Here is a 19,990-nt window from a genome sequence, read left to right on the forward strand (position 1 = left end):
ATTCACAATTATTAATATTCAACATCTGCTGACCTGTAACTGGTCTGATGGCTCACACAGGGAGAATATTTTATGCCATTTTGCCAAATTGTTAAAATATACCTCAATTCAATACTGCCAAGATCAGGGCTCTAAACCTTAATTATTTCAGATATAATGAAAACTGGCATATCTTCTAATTTTTCCTGGTCTTGTTAACTGTGCTGTCATTATCAAACTTGAAAAGGGAAATAATAGAGGACTGAATGGAACAGTGGGTTAAGCCCTCTTCCATTTCACCTTTGGGTCCTTGGCTCAGAACCAGTTCAGGTCAAGGGTCCGACGTGAAATGAGTCAGACAACCCCAATGCTGCTCCTGATTCACAACAGTCGACAGCAGAAAACTGCTCATAGTTCAATATTAAAATAACTGGGGTTGATACTTATGTGGAGCATATATCAGATGGGCAGGGCATTTGTGCATTTAGCAATAGTGGTTAGTGGAAACTAATATTCTGAAGCACCAGACAGCATGACTTCATCCAGGACCCCAGATGCTCTGTTGCAGGTGCGGAGATGCTCACAGAACAACTAAGCAGCAGGAAGGAGTGCTTCCCCCTCCAATGGGCAACAAATGCCCAGACAAATGAGTTAGCAGCAATGGAGAAAGATGGCAGAGCATGTCAATATAATCAGCATTGTTCCCAGGACCTGGCTGCATTGTAGGAAGAAATTTAATGATTTCACCAAGGCTGACAAGGTAAAGCTCTCCTTCACATCTTTCTTACTCTCTGCACCACCCTCATTTAGGCCCAGCACTATCAATCCTTCTCGCTCCACTTTCTGTGCCACTAATCTAATCACAAAGCGGCACTTCAGTGAACCTTCCTCTGCTTTCCCTTACAACTACTTCCCCCAATTGGCCACACTTGCTGCTGCATCTCCTCATCATGTACAATATGCTAAGCTGCCTCAAACACCTTCAAAACCCTTCAATAATCCCATTCCCGCCAGATGGAAGCCTGAAAATCGGCCCCATGCCATCAGCTGAAACTATTTTGGTCATAATTATTCCTGCAGTCAATTAGCAACAGATCTAAATCTATACTAGACGTGGCCCTTCTTTTATGCCAGCACCAGATTTGTTTACAGCACAATGCTCATTCAACTAAACAGCTGTCATTTTTTGTCATGCCTAGCCAACACACTTTTACTGTCATATGATGACGTACATATGTCCGAGTAGATGGTAAATAAACTAAAATTAGCCAGCTGACTGCACACCAGAATCATGAACCATCTCTTCCTCATTTCAAAAGATCCTTTGCTTCCCAGCCCCTAAATTTGAAATGGTAGGCAATAGACAGTTACTAAATGACAACATACTACGTTTATGAAAATGACGTGGTCATAAGAAAGCTGGATCCATAAAAGGGAACATTACCATAGCAATCAAATAGTAATTAGGAATCAGTGGCTCAGCTGTGGAAAACACCAAGGCTTATAGATGACATTTGTCAGCCTGAGTGTGTGTGTGTGTGTAATATATATATAATATATATAATATATTACCAAATATGGCAAAAATTTCATCAAAATAGTAATAATTCTTATAAAAGTCTGAAGAACCATTAAAATCAGGAATAAATGCAACACATTTTCTACTTTAAAGTTCTTTCCATTTCCAAAAACATTATTCTTAGTTGAAGAAATACTTAAGTTATTATTATACAGAAAACTAATAAACCCAACAGAATGATTTTTAATTAACTTCTGTTTTAATAACAACCTTAACCATTTATGTCTGATAGTGACAACATGAACAACAAGATGTGAAAGTCAAGGTTAGAATTCATTACTTAAAAATCAAACTGTCTTCAACAAATTTGTTTAAATATTCGAAAAGGTGAGCTTCCATAATGATACTGGAGGATCAGAATTCTTTTAGCTGAAGCTATTTGTTCCTCTACCTACATATGTATATTGCACACACTCTTAGCTCTCTGTTATAAAAGCTTTATGTATGTACATATTTCTTGTCTGTCATACTTCAAGCATCATATTTCCTGTGTCAAATCTCAGGCATCATACTTGTGAATATATTCAGTCTGTGTCACACAGAGATTGTCCATATATGGGGAAGGGGAAGAGCGAGTGAAAAAACAAAAACAGACAGAGGCTACTTTAAATATAACAGACAGAACCCATTACACCTCTTTGATTGGAATTGTTCATCTTCAAAAAGTCAAATTATGCTTGTGTATAATAGTATTTCAGTTTGTGCGGTTTTGAAAATTGTTTGAATACAAACTGGATGATAAATCTAAGAGCATTTACGGCCAAGTACGAGAACATGTGCTTGCATATTCAGGGTTTGGTCCCTACCAGAATTGGAGGCAAGCAGCTGCTGCTGAAGTTCCACGCCTCCAACAGGTGGAGCTATCATTCCATGGGGTAAGGCTTGTGTCCATTCTGTAGTCAGGAGGATTTTGGCAATGCATTCACACATAGTGGGTAGCACAACTTCCCGTACCATGGGCTGGATTTTAATTCAGGAGCGGGCTGGGGTCGTGTAATCTGCATTTCGTGTTATCCACCCGAATCTAAATCGATGTGAGAGATTGATGCAATTTTAACTTAATTGGCCAATTGAGTTCCAGCGTGTGGGAACCCATGGCAAATGAGTTTTTCCAGCCTGAAAGTCGCCTCCGATGACGTCATCATTGCTGCTGCATTTAAGGTCTGCAACAAGCCTTGCTTCTTCTGCAGACTGCCAACCTTTTGGCCTTTCATGCTACAGGGACCTGGAGGAAGAATGACCAGCCAGAGACCTAGGGCTGCTCCCAGGTTTGATGACGTTGCCTTACAGGCTTTAGTTGAGGGAGCAAGAGCTCATAAAGAGGTGCTCTTCCCTTCTTCAGAGAGGAAGAAGCCTCCCCAGCAGACCAAGGCTGTGTGAATCCAGGTGGCAGAGGAGGTCAACTCATTATCGGTAACCCGCAGAACCTGGATTCAATGCAGGAAGAGATTTCATGACCTTCTGCGCACTGGAAAAGTGAGTATGAATTTCCCATCACCCTCAATCTGATCCCCATTGCCTTTCCTCACCAGCACTCAGCTTTAGCAATCTCTTCCTCCACATCCCACTTGACACTGACACCCATGCACCCTTACCCATTCCCTCTCTCTCTATGGTTACATTCACCTAACTATTCGACTATGCAGCCCTCACACTCCCTATCACTGTGATGCTATGAAAACAACTGACAACACACAGGGAGGGCCCTTGGTCTTGCCACCTCACTCCATCTTTGTCTCCTTCTAAGCATCTATGCTATGGAATCTCTACGCTCACTCCTTCATTCTCACTCAACCGCCACTTGTCTCCCTCATTGCAGGAAAAGACAGCTCACAATAAGAGGGAAAAAGCGAGGACAGGAGGAGGGCCACCCTCAGTAGCCCACCTCACCCCCTGGGAGGAGGCAGTCCTGGAGATCGTAGGAGTGGAGGAAGATGCACAAGTGGGGGACGGACAGAGGGGTGCATCACAGCAAGTTGGTGACAGAATAGTTTTCCATCTCTCTCATTGACATTGCATGAGTCGCTGATAATGATTCTGAAGCTCTAACAGATGGACTAATGATCATCTGCAATATGCAATGTGCATATAACCTTGGCATCACATCTCTGACTCTTTCCTTTACTCCTCCACAGGACCATCGCAAGCACACATCCCCACTAGCCAGGAGGAACAGCAAAAGCCTCAAGACTCCTCAGAGGAAGCTGCAACCTCTGAGGGTGCAGCGTCAGCAGAATTCAGTGCACCCAGCACCAGCGCAGACACTCACACCTCGGTGGGACCTTCGGGACATAGAGTAGTGTTGTCACCTGGTGTATCACAGCTCACAAGTGAGCATCAGCAGATTGTGGAGACAGGGACAGCAGTGGAGAGTCCTAGTCGGAGGGCGCAGGACTCTGCCAGCTCAGCTCAGCTGCATGTCGACCCTCTGCCTCTGGGTCCATCCATAAGATCAGCGGTGCTGGAACTCCAGGAACAGATGCAGGAGTTTCTGGCATGTTTTGTCTCCAGGGTCACTGCGAGTGTGGAGCGAATGGAGGAGTCCATTGCGAACATCAGCAGAGCCTTTGTGGAGTCATTGGCGCATGAACACATCACCATGGAAAGTCGCCAGAGTGCAGAAAACAAGGCGAGTGTTCAGAATAGAATGACATCTCTGGAGGAGCGATGGTCATCTATTGAACAGAGAAACCAGACCTTCGTGGAAGTCCTTCTGAGTAGGACTGCCAGTGCAGATACGGGTCCCCATGGCCCCCCTGATGTGCAGCAAGGTGCTCTCAAGCCACTTGCAAGCGCTGAAGGGGGCCTGATCCATGAGAACGAAGTTGGTGGCAGACATCAAGGAAGTGGGGCTCCTCTCCAAGTGCTCACACTTCCATGCCACTGCAGAGTCCTCGGTCAGAGCCCCAGAGTCCACACCCATCTGTGATCGGCATCTCAACCCCTGCACAGCCGCAGGAGCAGCAGACTGTTGCCGAGCCCTCACAGGTTCGCAACCCCAGAGGACGCCCACCAAAGATGTCGAGACAAGAGCAGCAGGAAAGTGAGCAAGGGGCCTCCACATCTGCTGAAGCCACAGGGGAAGCACCACGTAGGAGCACACGTAAGAGAAAGATACTGCACAAATAGTCACAAGGGTAGTCACTTAGGTGAAATTTGATGTTTTTTGTGAAAAAGCCATCAGGTGAATAATGTAAATAAAAAATCTGATGGCTACTGTAGTTGTGGCGTGTGTCATTTCGCAAATGGGACTTTCACATTGAGGGCTTAGGATTACTTGCAATTGTCAGTATGGTGGTCAAATTGCTAGGAATCCGCTGGTCCTCGGCCATTGTCGATGCTCAGGTAAGAAGCTGCGAGGCAAAAGTGCTTGATTGGCTAGGCTAAGCAAATCTGGCCAAGATGAGTGCGTTCCTTGCATCCCGGGCAGCAATGTTCTCGCGTACTGCTGCTGCTGGTTGATGGGCCTCTGCAAGATGTTCATTTTCGCTCTCCTCCTCCTCCTCCTCCTTGGAGGAGGAGATGTGACGAGCCACTTGGTCCTCAGGAATCTGCAAGCCACGAGGCTGTGCCATGTTGTGAAGTGCACAGCAAACCACGACGATTCTGGAGACCCTTGCTGCCGAGTACTGCAGGGCTCCACCTGATCTATCCAGGCATCTGAAGCGCATCTTCAGCAAACAGATGGTTTGCTCAACTATGGCTCTGGTGGACATGTGGCTGGAGTTGTAGCTCTCCTCAGCTTCGTTGGATGGTCTCCTCAACGGTGTCATTAGCCACGTCTTCAAGGGATAGCCCTTGTCTCCAAGTAGCCAGCCGTTAAGTTGGTCTGGCAGACTGAATAGCGGAGGCACACTAGACTGGCGCAGTATGAAGGAGTCATGGCAACTGCCAGGGTACTTGGCACAAACATGCAAAATTTCCTTCTTGTGGTCACACACCAGCTGAACGTTAAGGGAGTGGAAGCCCTTGCGGTTGACAAAAATACCTGGATTGCGATGGGGTGCCTTAAGGGCCACATGTGTACAGTCAACGATGCCCTGCACCCTTGGAAAGCCTGCCAGATTAGCTAATCCAACCGCACGCGCCGTGACACTTGCTTGGTCCTTGGTGAAATGGATGTGATTGTGCGCGATGGCAAAGAGGGCATCGGTTACCTGCATGATGCAAGTGTGTGCGGCTGCCTGGGAGATGCCGCTGATGTCTGCTGCTGATCCCTGGAATGAGCCTGAGGCAAAAAAGTTGAGTGCGGTGGTGACTTTGACGGCCACTGGTAAGGGTTGTCCACCTGCAGGTGTTGTTGCGGCATTGCGCAGATGTCACCCACTACCTCTCGCGAAAGTCGGAGCTGCCTTTGGCACTGCTGCTCAGACATGTTGAGGTAACGGGGAAGGAGGAGCAGCAGCACAGTGGATGGTCTCAATCTTAATGACAAAGAAATCTATGAGCTCCTCACATTTGTCGTTGGTGGTGAGGGGAGGCGGGGGGGAGGGGAAAGGGGTTTAAGGAGATGGTTGGTAATGGAGAAAAGAAGCCAGGGCCTTATCTTTGCTCTCCAGGATGATCTTGGGGGAATGGGCTATTTTGGCAGAGAAAAGAAGTGCCTGAAAGCACTTGATGATGTGGTCCAACCAGATCTGGTGATGGATGACTAATCCAATTGTGCGCCAGATATGCTGAAGTCTGCACCCCTTGGACTTGAAGCAAAGATGGAAGGCACACCAAAAGGTCCTGATTGGGATGAGAAAGTGTAATGGTTTTGCTAAATTAGGGGATCAAAGGTGCATGCAGTCATATGCTTTTGCCTGTTCTCTTAGAAATTCCCTTTATTAGGGACAAAGTTGATAAGAAAAGATTTGCCAAACACATGTTTTGTTTATGACGCAATTAATAAATCTTGTCAGAACACATCAGCTCCTTTTGCTGTAATCATCATCATCGGCGACCACTCGAATTCGAGTATGGTATGTCCTTCATCAGTCATCTACTTGTGGGTCTTCAGGTGGCTGTGGAGGCCAATCCGAGATCCACAGACTCTACTACAGTGTGGGCATGTAAGACTATTGGTAGTAACTGGAGTATGGGTCTTCTTAAGTTGTTGTCTCTCCTTACGGCGCTGGCGTTTATCCTCAGCGGCACGTTGGAGATTCTTTTCATGTAGTGCGGCACCGTTGTGGATGCATTTTCTCCAATTGTCTCTGTCCAGTGCCATTTCCTCCCAGTTATTAATATCGATATGGAACTTTTTAAGGATTACTTTGATGTTATCTTTGTAACGCTTCTTTTGACCACCAGGAGACCTCTGCCCTTCCTTCAACTGGGAGTACAGAACCTGTTTTGGGAGACGGGAGTCTGACATGCGAATGACATGTCCAATCCATCGGAGTTGATGAGCGTAATGATGCTGTAGATATTGGCCTCTTCAAGTACACTCCGGGTGGTACACTTGTCCTCCCAGCTGACCCTCAAGATTTTGCGTAGAGAGCGTTGGTGGTATTGCTCTAAGGCTTTGAGATGTCTACTGTACGTAGTCCAGGTTTCAGCTCCATATAAAAGGGTGGGAAGGATGATGGCTTTGTATACAAGAATTTTAGTTTGGACTTGGGAGGTCATGATTTTCAAAGACACTCCTCCTCAGTTTAGAAAAGGCTGCATTTGCACAACTCAGGCGGTGATGGATTTCAGAATCAATGTCAGCTTTGGAGGATAAATGGCTACCAAGATATGGAAAGGTGTTGATATTTTCAAGGGTGTTATTATCAATCTTTATAGAGGGAGGAGTTGCAAGCTGATTAGGTGATGGCTGGTGGAGCACCTGGGTTTTCTTTATATTCATGGTGAGGCCCAGAAGTTTGTAGGCTCTGGAAAAAGCATTCAAGGTGTTTTGTAGATCATGCGTTATCATCTGCATACTGTAACTCCATAATGATAGTGATGGAGACTTTGCTCTTGGCCTTAAGCCTGTTGAGATTGAAAAGTCGGCCATCAGTACGGTAAAGGATTTGAATTCCGGTGGGCAGATCATTGCCGATGAGATGGAGGATAACTGAGATGAACACTGCAAAAAGGGTTGGAGCAATGATGAAGCCCTGTTTTACTCCTGTCTCAACTGTAAAGGGCTCTGAAATAGAACCGCTGCTGCTGAGAACTGCTGTGGCCATGTTGTCATGTAGCAGCCTCAGAACTAAGATGAATTTATCGGGGCAACCAAGCTTAGACAAGATATGCCATAAAGTCTGGCGGTGGACGGTGTCAAAAGCTTTAGTTAAGTCTATGAAAGGTATGAACAGTGGTTGCTTTTGTTCACGGCATTTCTCCTATAATTGACGTGCTGTGAAGATCATATCAGCTGTTCCTCTGGATGGTCGGAAACCACACTGCGACTCCGGAAGCACCTCCTCAGATAACGGCAAAAGTCTGTTAGCAAGGACACAGGCAAGCAATTTTCCTGTGGAAGAAGGGAGATACCTCGGTAGTTACCACACACCAACTTTTCCCCCTTTTTAAAGATAGTAACAATCAAAGCGTCTCTGAGATCTTGTGGAATTTCTTCCTGCTGCCATATTTTTAGGAGGAAGGCATGTATGTGTGTCAGGAGCTCAGGGCCACCTTTTTTTTAAGGATTTCTGCTGGAATCCCATCTGAGCCGGCAGCTTTGTTGTTTTTCATGGACCTGATGGCATTCTGCACTTCTACAATGCTTGGGGGTGCCCCCATTTCCTCCCTTTCTGGTCTCTGCGGTAATTGATTGATGGACTCCAGATCTGCGCTACTGTGTCGGTTGAGCAGTTCTTGAAAATGCTCCCTCCATCTTGTGTCAATTGCCTCCTTGTCCTTGAGCAGAGTTAAACCGTCCTTAGAGCGTAAGGGGTTTAAGCCATGGTAGCTTGGTCTGAAAACTGCCTTGGTGGCACTGAAGAAGCCTCTAGAGTCCCCAGTATCAGCCATATGTTGTACTTCTAGGGACTTTTGAGACCACCAGTTGTTCTTCATCTCCCTTATTCTCTGCTGGACATCTGCCTTAACTCTAGCATGAGCCTCTCTTTTGGCCTTGCTGCTGATGTTGTTTTGCCAGGCGCAGAAAGCTTTCCTTTTCCTTTCTATGAGCTGCTCAATTTCTGAGTCGTTCTCATCAAACCAGTCCTGATGTTTTCTGGACTTGAAACCAAGTATGTTCTGGGAGGTGTTGAGGATAGTGGCTTTCAGCAGTTCCCAATGTTCTCCAGTATCATGTGGGTATTCCTTTGGAAGACTTTGCCTGATGGAATCCTGAAAGCACTGCTGTATGGCAGTGTCCTCAAGACATTCAATGTTTAATTTTGGCCGGAACTGCTTCTTCTGAGCACGTATCTTGGGCTTTAGTTTGAGGGACATAGTTGCTCGGATAAGGCGATGATCTGTCCAGCAGTCATCAGTGCTGAACATGGCCCTAGTGACCAGAACATCACGATGATCCCTTGCCCGTACAATGACATAGTCAATGAGATGCCACAATTTTGAGCGGGGGTGCCTCCAGGAGGTTTTGTACTTGTTTTTTTGTCAGAAGAAAGTGTTTGTGATTATGAGGTTGTGCTCAGCACATTTAGTGAGAAGAAGTAATCCGTTTGAGTTGGATTTTCCGATGCCCTCTTTTCCTATGATGCCTTTCCATAGTTGGTAATCCCGACCGACCCTGGCATCGAAGTCCCCAAGAAGAATTACTTTATCGTCTTTTGGGATACCAGACAAGGTTTTATCCGGGTCAGCATAGAAGATCTCCTTTACTTCATCTAACGAATCCAGGGTGGGAGCATAAGCACTCACAACTGTTGCCATCTGATTGTTGGATAGGGTTAGATGCATTTTCATGAGGCGTTCATTGATTTCCACAGGAAATTCGGAGAGTTGGCTAACAAGTTCATTTTTGATGGCAAATCCAACTCCATGGATCCGGGGGCCTTCCGTTGGCTTCACTTTCCAGTAGAATGTGTAACCCCCCTTCTCCTCCTTCAGTTGACCTTCTTCTGCTAGTCGAGTTTCAGATAGGGCCGCTATATCAATGTTGCATCGTTTCAGCTCTCTGCATACGACGGCCGTCCTTCTCTCCGGTCGATCACTTGTTGCACTGTCGACTAGTGTCCGCACATTCCATGCTCCGAAGTTCAATTTTCTGTCTTTAGGACTGCATTTTGGTGACCCCTCTGGATGCAGTATTCCAGACAGGGTGTTATTGTGGCAGGCTATTTTTGGGGCACCTTTACTAGCCCCCTCCCTGTTCAGGGTGAGCAGAGCGGATCCTAAATAGGGCTGCTCAGTCGTGGATGTAGCTGTTGGGGGGCTCCCCTGCCTCGATCCAGGAGCCCAACGACTGAATCAGATACCCACCGCCTAGTGTGCCAGCTTGTGATTAGGAGCTTCCAGACCCCTCAATCCTGCCCCCATCACCACTTACTGATCGCCACAGGACTTTACGCTGGCGTGTTGTAGAGGTAAATGTAAATCCCTCTGAAGGACGCCTGTGCGTGGTATCTTTTAGCATGGGGTGGTTGGTGCACAGCCAGCCACCACACGACCCTTTCCTTGGATCGCCACCTTGTCGTGGTGGAGAGGCTTGCGTGAACCTATGAGCGATGCCGTCGGGAGCACAGCTCTTGGCAGGGTCACCCAAGGCGGTAAGGTCAAGGGGGAGGTTCCAGACGAAGTGCGATCCATACCAAGTCCTCAACGGTGGAACAGGCGGATGACGGTGGTAACTCTGAGTCACTTTGGTTCAGGGGCTGCGAGAAGCACCACAACGGCTGTGAAGGCGGAAGAAGGCTGCAGCAGAGAGGGGTCTCCAGTCGTCTCGGTTTTTCCTTGCCACTGGACCCTGGCCCCTTTTCTGTCAAGGATCGTGTGGTGGCTGGCTGTGCACCAACCACCCCATGCTAAAAGATACCATGCGCAGGTGTCCTTCAGAGGGATCTACATTTGCTGTAATAACCTTATAATGATGACACTTCTTTCCCACCAAAGTGAACAAATGTTTTTCCTAGAGACACTGCCCCTTTAAGATGCTATCGAAGGTTTGTATTTTGCCTCATTTATTTTAGCTCATCTGTAGACACTATTGTGCAATCTCTGAAGTGGATATTTTTAGTATTAAAAAGAAAAATCAACTCGCTTAGGGCTCTGCAATGGATTTGTGGCTGTGAATGTGCTAAACAGGGGTCAAGTACTTCCTTACTGGGGACAGAAGGACAAAAAAAAACTTGCTGATCACCAGACCTTCTCATCATAGTGGACAGTTTAAAGAGATCAGCATGGCCAGAGGCATGGCAACAGTATGCATGGCATGAGGAGAATCTAAAAGATTGGGAGGGGTGTAAAGAAAGATAGAACTCAAATTCAAAATAAAAATTGCAAAAGCTGCTCATGTTCAATTGCTATTTAGATCAATAATCTGAATGACTGTGCACCAATCAACGACTATGCACCAATCAATGGAGTTATTTTCAGCTGCAACTTACCAAGAAAAACCCTAGGAGATCTTCTCTTGGGCAGCGCTCCACCAGAAGCTCCCGTGGCCTTCTGTAATTTTGAAATCAAGAAAAAAAGCTTGTTAGGTTCAAGTCAACTTTCACAAAGATGTTTGTAATTTTTTCCTTTTCAGTACTTAACATTACAGCTACAGCAAAAGACAGTTAAAACTGAACGCAACTAGTTTTAATATTTAATACGGTTCTAATATTTGTTATCTTTCTAGACCATGGCAACACAAACCTCTGAGGATTATAGTGGTCATGTCAGATACATTTTTGGAATTGTATAACGTTGGCAGCCATTCACTATATTTTTGTATTCACCTGTAAGAATTCTTAGCTTTATAGCACTGCAGAACTTCGTAATAATGTATGCTTATTGTGGTGAGGGTAAGTTACAAAGAGAATCTTTATATTAATGAGGTAGGAAACATCACAAATATTTTATATATATCTCATCTGACACGTTTGTCCATCACACTTGAAGGCCTTACTTCAGGCAACATGCCTGGTGATATACTAAAGTGTGTCATACTTGCATATGAAACAGCAACCGATAAGGAGCACAAGAATCGAGCACAAGGAAATCAGGTTGATAGTTTATCAACCTGATTGATAAACTATCAATCAGGTACTCTTAAGGACATAAAAACAGCAAATCAAGGACAAACAATTGATTTTTGAGTGAATATTTCTGTTAAGACGCTTATCCCTGTTTTAGAAGGCCAAGACTCGAATTCATGGGGTTTTGCAGACAAAGGGCATGGTAGTGTAGTTGTTATTTTACTGGACTAGTAATTCAGCTGAACTCAAGTTCAAATCCCACCATGGCAATTTCAGAATTTGAATTCAGTTTTTAAAAATCTGGAAATAAAAAGCTGGTACCAGTAAAAGTGACCATGAAGCTGTTAGATTGTCGTAAAAACTCAACTGGTTCATTAATGTCCTTTAGGGAAGGAAACCTGCTATCCTTGCCCATTCTGGCCTATGTGACTCCAGTCAAATACCAATGTGGTTGATTCTTAACTGCCCTCCGAAGTGACTTAGCAAGCCACTCAGTTGTATCAAACTACTGTGGATCAAGAAGGCCCAACATCACTTACTCATGGCAACTAGAGATGGGCTTATCAGAAAGTATCCTAGACTTGAATAGGTCCTTGTATTAGAGATAAATAATGTTAGCATCGCTAATAAAAGTTCACACATGATCTGCTTGTAGAATCACAGACTTTTACGTCACAGGAGGTGGACATTCAGCCCATCACACATGTGGCAGTTCCCTGAAAGGGTCTTATTCCCCTGCCCTTTCCAAATTTTTCTTATTCAAATAATCATCCTCCTTCCCTTTTAATGACTAATTCTGCTTCTACCATTGTTTCTGATAGGGCATTCCACATTCTAAAAACCCTGTGTAAAAAAGGTCCTTATCCTTTCCCTTCGTTCTTTAATACTATAGTTACAAGTTCACTGACCACTGAAAAAGATATTCCCTATCAAAACCCTTCATAATCTTGAACACTTCTTTCAGATTTCTTAACCTTCGCGGTTCCAATGAGAATAGCCCCAGTTTCTCTAGTCTCTCCTCTTAACCAAAGCTTCTCATCCTCGGTATCATCTTATTGAATCTCTTCCGCATCATCTTCATGGCCTTCACATCCTTCCTAAAGTAAGGTGCACCAAACTGGACAAAATATCAATCTAACTCCAACCCAACTGATAATGTGTATAGGTTTACCATTACCTCTTTGCTTTTGTACCCAATGCCCGATCCATAATACCTAGGAGTCCATTTTTTTAAAGAAACAGCTTTATCAACTTGTCGGTCCATTTTTAAAGATCTATGTATCTGAACCCTAAAGTCTCTCTGCTCTCCCACTAATTTTATTTGTAATTTAGTGTATATTTGCCCTCCCTTTTCTTCCCCCCCAAAATGTATAATCTCACATTTCTCCACATTAAACTTTGACTAACTTCTATCTGTCCAATCTACCAACCTGTCTATACCCTGCTTTAGTCAATTGCAATCCTCTTCACAATTAATCACATATCTATTGAGCACACTTCTTGTCTGTTCCACTCAACTACCTTTTGTAGCATTTTAATCACACTGTCAACTTTTTTCTGTTATAATTTTCCATGTCCACATTTATTATGGTATTCTCCTATGTCAACTGGTCACTTGGTAATTGTCCAATTTGGCCGCTACGTGGCTCTGAGACAAAATTCAGAAAGTCCTAGCCAAAATGTATCCCTCAACTAACACCATCAACAACATTTATTTTATTATTTTTTGTGGGATCTTGCTGTTGTACAAATTGACTGTCATTTCACCTGAAGACTACAATTGATTTTAACTCCTGATGGGTAATGACACGGGAGATTGACTAGTATATATAGTAAATGATAGGTATAAAGTATAAAATTGAGCTTCTGCTGCGAAACTGAATTCACTGCAGCAGTGACGTTTGAAGCTATGTTGAAACCTATGGGGTACTTCTGTGCTCCCAGTGGGAAGCCATGCTCATAAGAAGCATAGGTTAGTGGCAAGGCTATATTTAGCCCAGATTCTCTGACCTGCGCTCCCTGAAATCATGACTGCCGATTGTGAGCCCAGAATTACGCCTTTTATCTCCAGAACTGAATTTAATGAGGAAACAGGAAAAAGAAAGTTGCTCCTCTTTTTTTCTGGTCTGGGACAACACTGTTCCACCATCATTTTTCCCCCCTTCAGCTTCTCCTCTCAGTTCTCCATGTCCTTACATCTTCGGCCATTCCGTAATCCTCAAAAGGGCTCTCCTCATTTCTCAATTTACAAAGGTGTCATTTTCATTGTCCTCATATGCTGCTCCTTCCGCCATTAATAAAGTCTCCTAAATCTTGTTGACATATGCCATTAGTGTTAACTTCACATCTGTGTTAAGCAATCTTCACTTATGCTCTATAATTATCCAACCACACTATACAAGGTCAATGAATGCTCTTCCTCCACTAGAACATGAATGTTCTTAGCATAAATTTTGCATTCAAAATTCTAAGGATAAGCTTCACTTCACACTGAATGAACAATGACAAATTTTAAATGGTAGTTAGGCTGCCCTGATGGCCTAATGCTAAAGGCACATCCACTATAGAACTAGGTCATAGGGACTGGGAGGTCCCAACTATGATTGCCAGCCTGTGCTGAATTAGCTTACAATAACTGACCTTAGCACCCTTTGACAAAAAGGAAGAATTGTTATCTGGACCATTTCTGGAAAGTGTACACAGGGTGGACTTTGGGCAAGGAGAGGATCAGACTTGGCTGTGATCCTCTCTAGTGTTGAATAGCTGCCAACGAGCACTGTACTGTGTTCATGCATGAATAACTGCTACTTGGGTGAGATACCAGAGGGCAGCTAGCACCCATGGAACTGTATCCCAGCAAAGAGTCAATGCCTTCAGGACAGGGAGGGAAGAAAAATGGGAAAAAAGAAAAAATATATAAATAGTTGCTAAGAATACTGTTGCAACATTACAGTATCATAAACAAGTTATTCAAACTTCAAAAGGTTAATATTGCACAGTCTGCAATGGCTTAAACAGAGTACATTGAGGAGCCTCAGCTGGAGTATTGTGGACAATTCTGGGCACCACACTTCAGGAAAGATGTAAAGGCCTTAGAAAGGGTACAGAGGAAGTTTACCAGGATATTACCAGGGATGAGGGACTTCAATGATAAGGAGAGGTTGGAAAAGTTAGGCTTGTTCGCCTTGGAATAGAGGTCAAGAGGTGACCTACTAGATGTTTTCAAGATGATGAGAGGTTTTGAGAGAGTAAATAGGGAAAAAATATTCTCTCTGGTGAGTTGGTCAATAACTAGAGGTCATAGATTCAAAATCATTGGAAAATGATCTAGAGGGAAGAAGTGAATTTTTTTCACTGAGTTGTCAAGATCTGGAATGCTCTACCTGAAAAGATGGTGGAAGCGGATTCCTTAAATAATTTTAAAACAGAGTTGGACAAGTACTTGAGTACGAGGAACTTACAGGGTTACGGACAAAAAGCAGGGATGTGAGACTAAGCACGACTGCTCTTTCAAAGAACTAGCACAGGCACGACAGGCCGAATGACCTCCTTCTGTGCTGTAAGTTTAAATGATTCTATGATTAGTTCCTGGAAGATTCAATCAATCATAGAATCATAGAAATTTACAGCACAGAAGGAGGCTATTAGGCCCATCGTGTCTGTGCCAGCCGAAAAAAGAGCTCATCCCACTTTCTAGCTCTTGGTCCGTAGCCCTGTAGGTTCCGGTACTTCAAGTACATAGCCAAGTACTTTTTAAATGCGTTGAGGGTTTCTGCCTCTACCACCCTTTTAGGCAGTGAGTTCCAGACTCCCACCACCCTCTGGGTGAAAAGATTTCTCCTCAACTCCCCTCTAATCCTTCTACCAATTACTTTAAATCTATGCCCCCTGGTTATTGACCTCTCTGCTAAGGGAAATATATCCTTCCTATCAACTCTATCTAGGCCCCTCATAATATTATACACCTCAATTAAGTCTCCTCTCCGCCTCCTCTGTTCCAAAGAAACAAACCCAGCCTATCCAATCTTTCCTCATAGCTAAAATTCTCCAGTCCTGACAACATCCTCGTAAATCTCCTCTCTACCCTCTCTAGTGCAATCACATCTTTCCTGTAATGTGGTGACCAGAACTGTATGCAGTACTCTAGCTGTGGCCTAACTAGTGGTTTATACAGTTCAAGCATAACCCCCCTGCTCTTATATTCTATGCCTCGGCTAATAAAGGAAAGTATCCCGTATGCCTTCTTAACTACCTGTCCTGCTACCTTCAGGGATCTGTGGACTTGCACTCCAAGGTCCCTCTGTTCCTCTACACTTCTCAGTATCCTTCCATTTATTGTGTATTCCCTCGTCTTGTTAGCCCTCCCAAATGCATTACCTCACACTTCTCCAGATTGAATTCCATTTGCCACTTATCTGCCCACCTGATATCAGCTGCAGTCTACAGCTTTTTTCCTCACTATCAACCACATGGCTAATTTCTTATCATCTGCAAACTTCTTAATCATGCCCCCTACATTGAAGTCTAAATCATTAATATATACCACAAAAAGCAAGGGACCCAGTACTGAGCCCTGCAGAACCCCACTGGAAACAGCCTTCCAGTCACAAAAACAACCGTCGACCTTTACCCTTTGCTTCCTGCCACTGAGCCAATTTTGGATCCAACTTGCCACTTTCCCATGGATATTTACTTTTCTGACCAGTCTGCCAGGTCACAACTGGTACTTTTCAACTTTATGACAAAATGTCAGGAGCAATATGCTTTCTAACAGGATACATTTTTTTTTACATAGAATATACAGCACAGAAACAGGCCATTTGGCCCAACTAGTCTGTCCCCAAGTCATGCATCTCTCAGTCCAGCAACTATAAAACTTTGGAACCTCTAATTGCAAATAAAAAATTCAAATCCCAGCCTTGGCTGAACAATTGTCACAAATCCTGTGTGTGGGCCATTAAATTGCATACTGCAAAATAGCCCACTAAACAGACTACAGCAGCAAGTTTCAGCTGCCACCCATTCAGACACGTAATGAACTTAGTTGTCATATAATGCAAAAAATGTATGAACACCTGGGAATACTGAAGTTTCCTCTCCTCAGCCCTATGCTAACAGCTGTTTGGGATTTAGAGAATGGTACAAAACCAATCACACCAGAAGAAGTAATTGTCGTAATTTAGCTAAATAAAATAAGCAGGAAATGAGATAGGCAGTTTTTATTGATATTGGCATCAATTTGATTGTAGAAGAGGTACTGAACAGGAAGGCAGCATAATTAGTTCTGGCACATTCCAAAACCTTGCCTCCCCAAAGCACATACAAGAAAATAATCCCGAGAGATGATCATTAGCTGAGCACTGTGTGGTAAACCACTGTCGTTCACTGTGTTCACTATTGTTGTTGTTGTTGTTGTCGTTCACTCTTGTTTCACTGTTATACCTGACTATGCCTCAGCTGACTCCGCCCTTGGCTACCTGGTATAAGGACGGCTGCACGGCAGCTCTCTGCCATTCGGTCGTCCACTAGAGGCATAGTCCTGATCTGTTTGTAGTTGCATTCAGTAGTTAATAAAAGCCTGTTGTTCTGAACTCTACTCGGCCTTTTATTAGAATCGATAGTGCATCAATTTTATTAACTACTGACAAAAAAAAATTAAAAAAATAACGATGCTGCAGATTGTGGTGTATGTAACCTGTTCCACCTTAAGAGAACTTAAGCCTGTTCCACCTTAAGAGATGTACTACTTTCTCTGGCTGCTGTATACGTAATACCGGTGGTGACCACACCGGTATATAAGCACTGTGTATTAATATTGTATTCAGTATAGTCCCGACCTCCAACCAGTAAAGACCTGTTGAATTTACTCTTGGAGTCTGTGTAGTAATTATCACTATAACACACAGACTTAACACAGATACTTAAGATCAAGTGCCTGGAACTCGACCTGCAAGAACCGGACTCGCCTGCTAAGTTCTCACACTGGTTGAACTGTTTTGAGTCTTTTCTGGCTGCATCCGGCGAGACCGTCGCCGACAAGCTCAGGGTGCTGAATTCGAAAGTAAACCACCGAGCTTTTGCCCTTATCCGGGACGCTACGAGCTACCAGGGGGCTATCGACATTTTAAAGGAACAATATGCACGCCCGGTCAACTATGTTTACGCAAGACATCTCCTGGGGTCCCGCAAACAACAGCCGGGGAAACCCACAGAAGCATACATACGGGTGCTGAAGGAACTCGGCCGAACCTGCGAATGCAAGCAAGTATCAGCCACGGAACATACGGAGGAGCTCATCCGGGACGCCCTAGTTGCGGGCCTCAGGTCCACTCACACACGGCAGCGACTGCTGGAAAGTAGTGAGCTCGACCTGAAGAAGGCGATTTCACTCACCCTTTCGTTGGACGTAGCCCATCGGAACATGGAGGCCTACTCCCCAGACCGCGCGGCCGCCTCGTGGATGTCGCGGCCGCCGCCATCTTGGGACGTGGCGCCGCCCCGGCCCCAACTGCTGCAGCGATGTCCCGCCCGAGCCAGAAATTTTATTTCTGTGGCCAAACCAAACACCCCAGGGCGCGCTGCCCGGCGAAAAACGCTGTCTGCTCTGCCTGCGGTAAGAAGGGACACTACGCTGGCATCTGCAGAAGTCAGAAGACCCCTACCTTCAGCAGCGCCGCTTGCGATTCGTGGGAGCGGCCATCTTGCCTTCCTTCAGCCTCGTGGGGATCGGGATCGTCATGGGCGCCGCCATTTTGTCCTTCTTCTCCGACGCCGCCATTTTGTCCGCCATTTTGCCAACGGGCCCCCGACTCACCCACCGCCTCACCGGGGTTTTACAGCGATGCTCCCGACTCCACAGCGGCCTCCATTACGCTGGATCAATCCAGACCCCATCAGCTAGCCAGGTCCACGATGGACATCCAGGTAAATGGCCGCGCCACAACTTGCCTTTTTGATTCCGGGAGCACGGAGAGCTTCATACACCCTGATACGGTACGGCATTATTCCCCCTCGGTCCTGCCAGCGCGCCATCGGATCTCCATGGCCTCAAAATCTCACTCAGCAGACGTCGGCGGCTACTGCGTAGTGACCCTTTCTGTGAGGGGCTCCGTTTATAAAAATGTAAAGCTCTTCGTCCTGCCACATCTCTGCGCTGCCGTTCTGCTGGGGTTGGACTTTCATTGTCACTTTAAGAGTGTCACCTTGACATACGGTGGACCTTTTCCCCCACTCACTGTCTGCAACCAGCAGTTTTTAAATTGCCTACCGCGCCCCACCTGTAGTCTCTCCACCCTCAAAATCACCCCCCCCCCCCCCCGTTCGCTAACCTCACCCGCGACTGCAAGCCTATCGCCACAAAGAGCAGGCGATACAGCACCGGGGACAGATCCTTTATAAGTTCTGAGGTGACGCGGCTCCTGAAGGAGGGGATTGTTGAGGGTAGTACCAGCCCCTGGCGAGCTCAGGTGGTAGTCGTTAAGACCGGCAACAAGCAGCGCCTGGTCATCGACTACAGCCAGACAATCAACAAGTACACCCAGTTGGACGCATACCCTCTCCCCCGCATAGCCGACATGGTTAATAAGATAGCGCAATATCGCGTTTTCTCGACCATTGACCTCAAGGCAGCATACCACCAAATCCCTATCCGCCCTGAGGACCGCCAGTACACAGCTTTCGAGGCAAACGGCCGTCTTTTTCACTTCCTCGGGGTTCCTTTCGGCGTCACCAACGGTGTCTCCGTCTTCCAGAGGGAGATGGACCGGATGGTCGACGAGAATGCGTTACAGGCCACGTTTCCCTACCTGGACAACGTGACCATCTGCGGCCATGACCTGCAGGACCATGACGCCAACCTTGATAAGTTCCTTCGCACGGCCCAACTCCTAAACCTCACGTACAAGGAAAAGTGCATATTCCGCACAACCCGCCTCGCTATCCTTGGCTGCGTGGTGGAACACGGAGTCATCGGTCCTGACCCTGACCGGATGCGCCCCTGATGGAACTTCCCCTGCCCCACTGTCTCAAGGCCCTCAAAAAGGTGCCTGGGCTTCTTTTCCTATTACGCCCAGTGGGTCCCTCATTATGCGGACAAAGCCCGTCCACTTATCAAGTCCACTTCCTTTCCCCTGACGGCGGAGGCCCGCTCAGCCTTTCACCGTATAAAAGATGACATTGCCAAGGCCACCATGCACTCGGTGGACAAGTCCATCCCCTTCCAGGTGGAGAGCGATGCATCCGACTTTGCCCTGGCCACTACCCTTAACCAGGCGGGAAGACCCGTGGCCTTCTTTTCACGAACCCTCCAGGGCTCCGAACTCAGACACTCCTCTGTGGAAAAGGAGGCCCAGGCCATTGTGGAGGCGGT

The 19,990-nt window shown here is 45.7% G+C and overlaps 1 protein-coding gene across 2 annotated transcripts in view; it reads right to left on the minus strand.

Moving 5' to 3' along the window:
* usp13 (ubiquitin specific peptidase 13) overlaps window positions 1-19,990 on the minus strand; it is a 110,357-nt gene that overhangs the window by 79,772 nt on the left and 10,595 nt on the right. For both annotated transcript variants that reach the window (XM_085990262.1, XM_085990263.1), the window contains exon 3: window positions 11,047-11,107. In XM_085990262.1, the coding sequence (XP_085846388.1) occupies window positions 11,047-11,107 (61 nt within the window). The remainder of the gene's footprint in view (window positions 1-11,046; window positions 11,108-19,990) is intronic.

The sequence above is a fragment of the Somniosus microcephalus genome, chromosome 6 (assembly GCF_052327205.1).
Source record: "Somniosus microcephalus isolate GS21.2 chromosome 6, FLI_Smic_1.0, whole genome shotgun sequence".
NCBI classification, from domain to species: domain Eukaryota; kingdom Metazoa; phylum Chordata; class Chondrichthyes; order Squaliformes; family Somniosidae; genus Somniosus; species Somniosus microcephalus.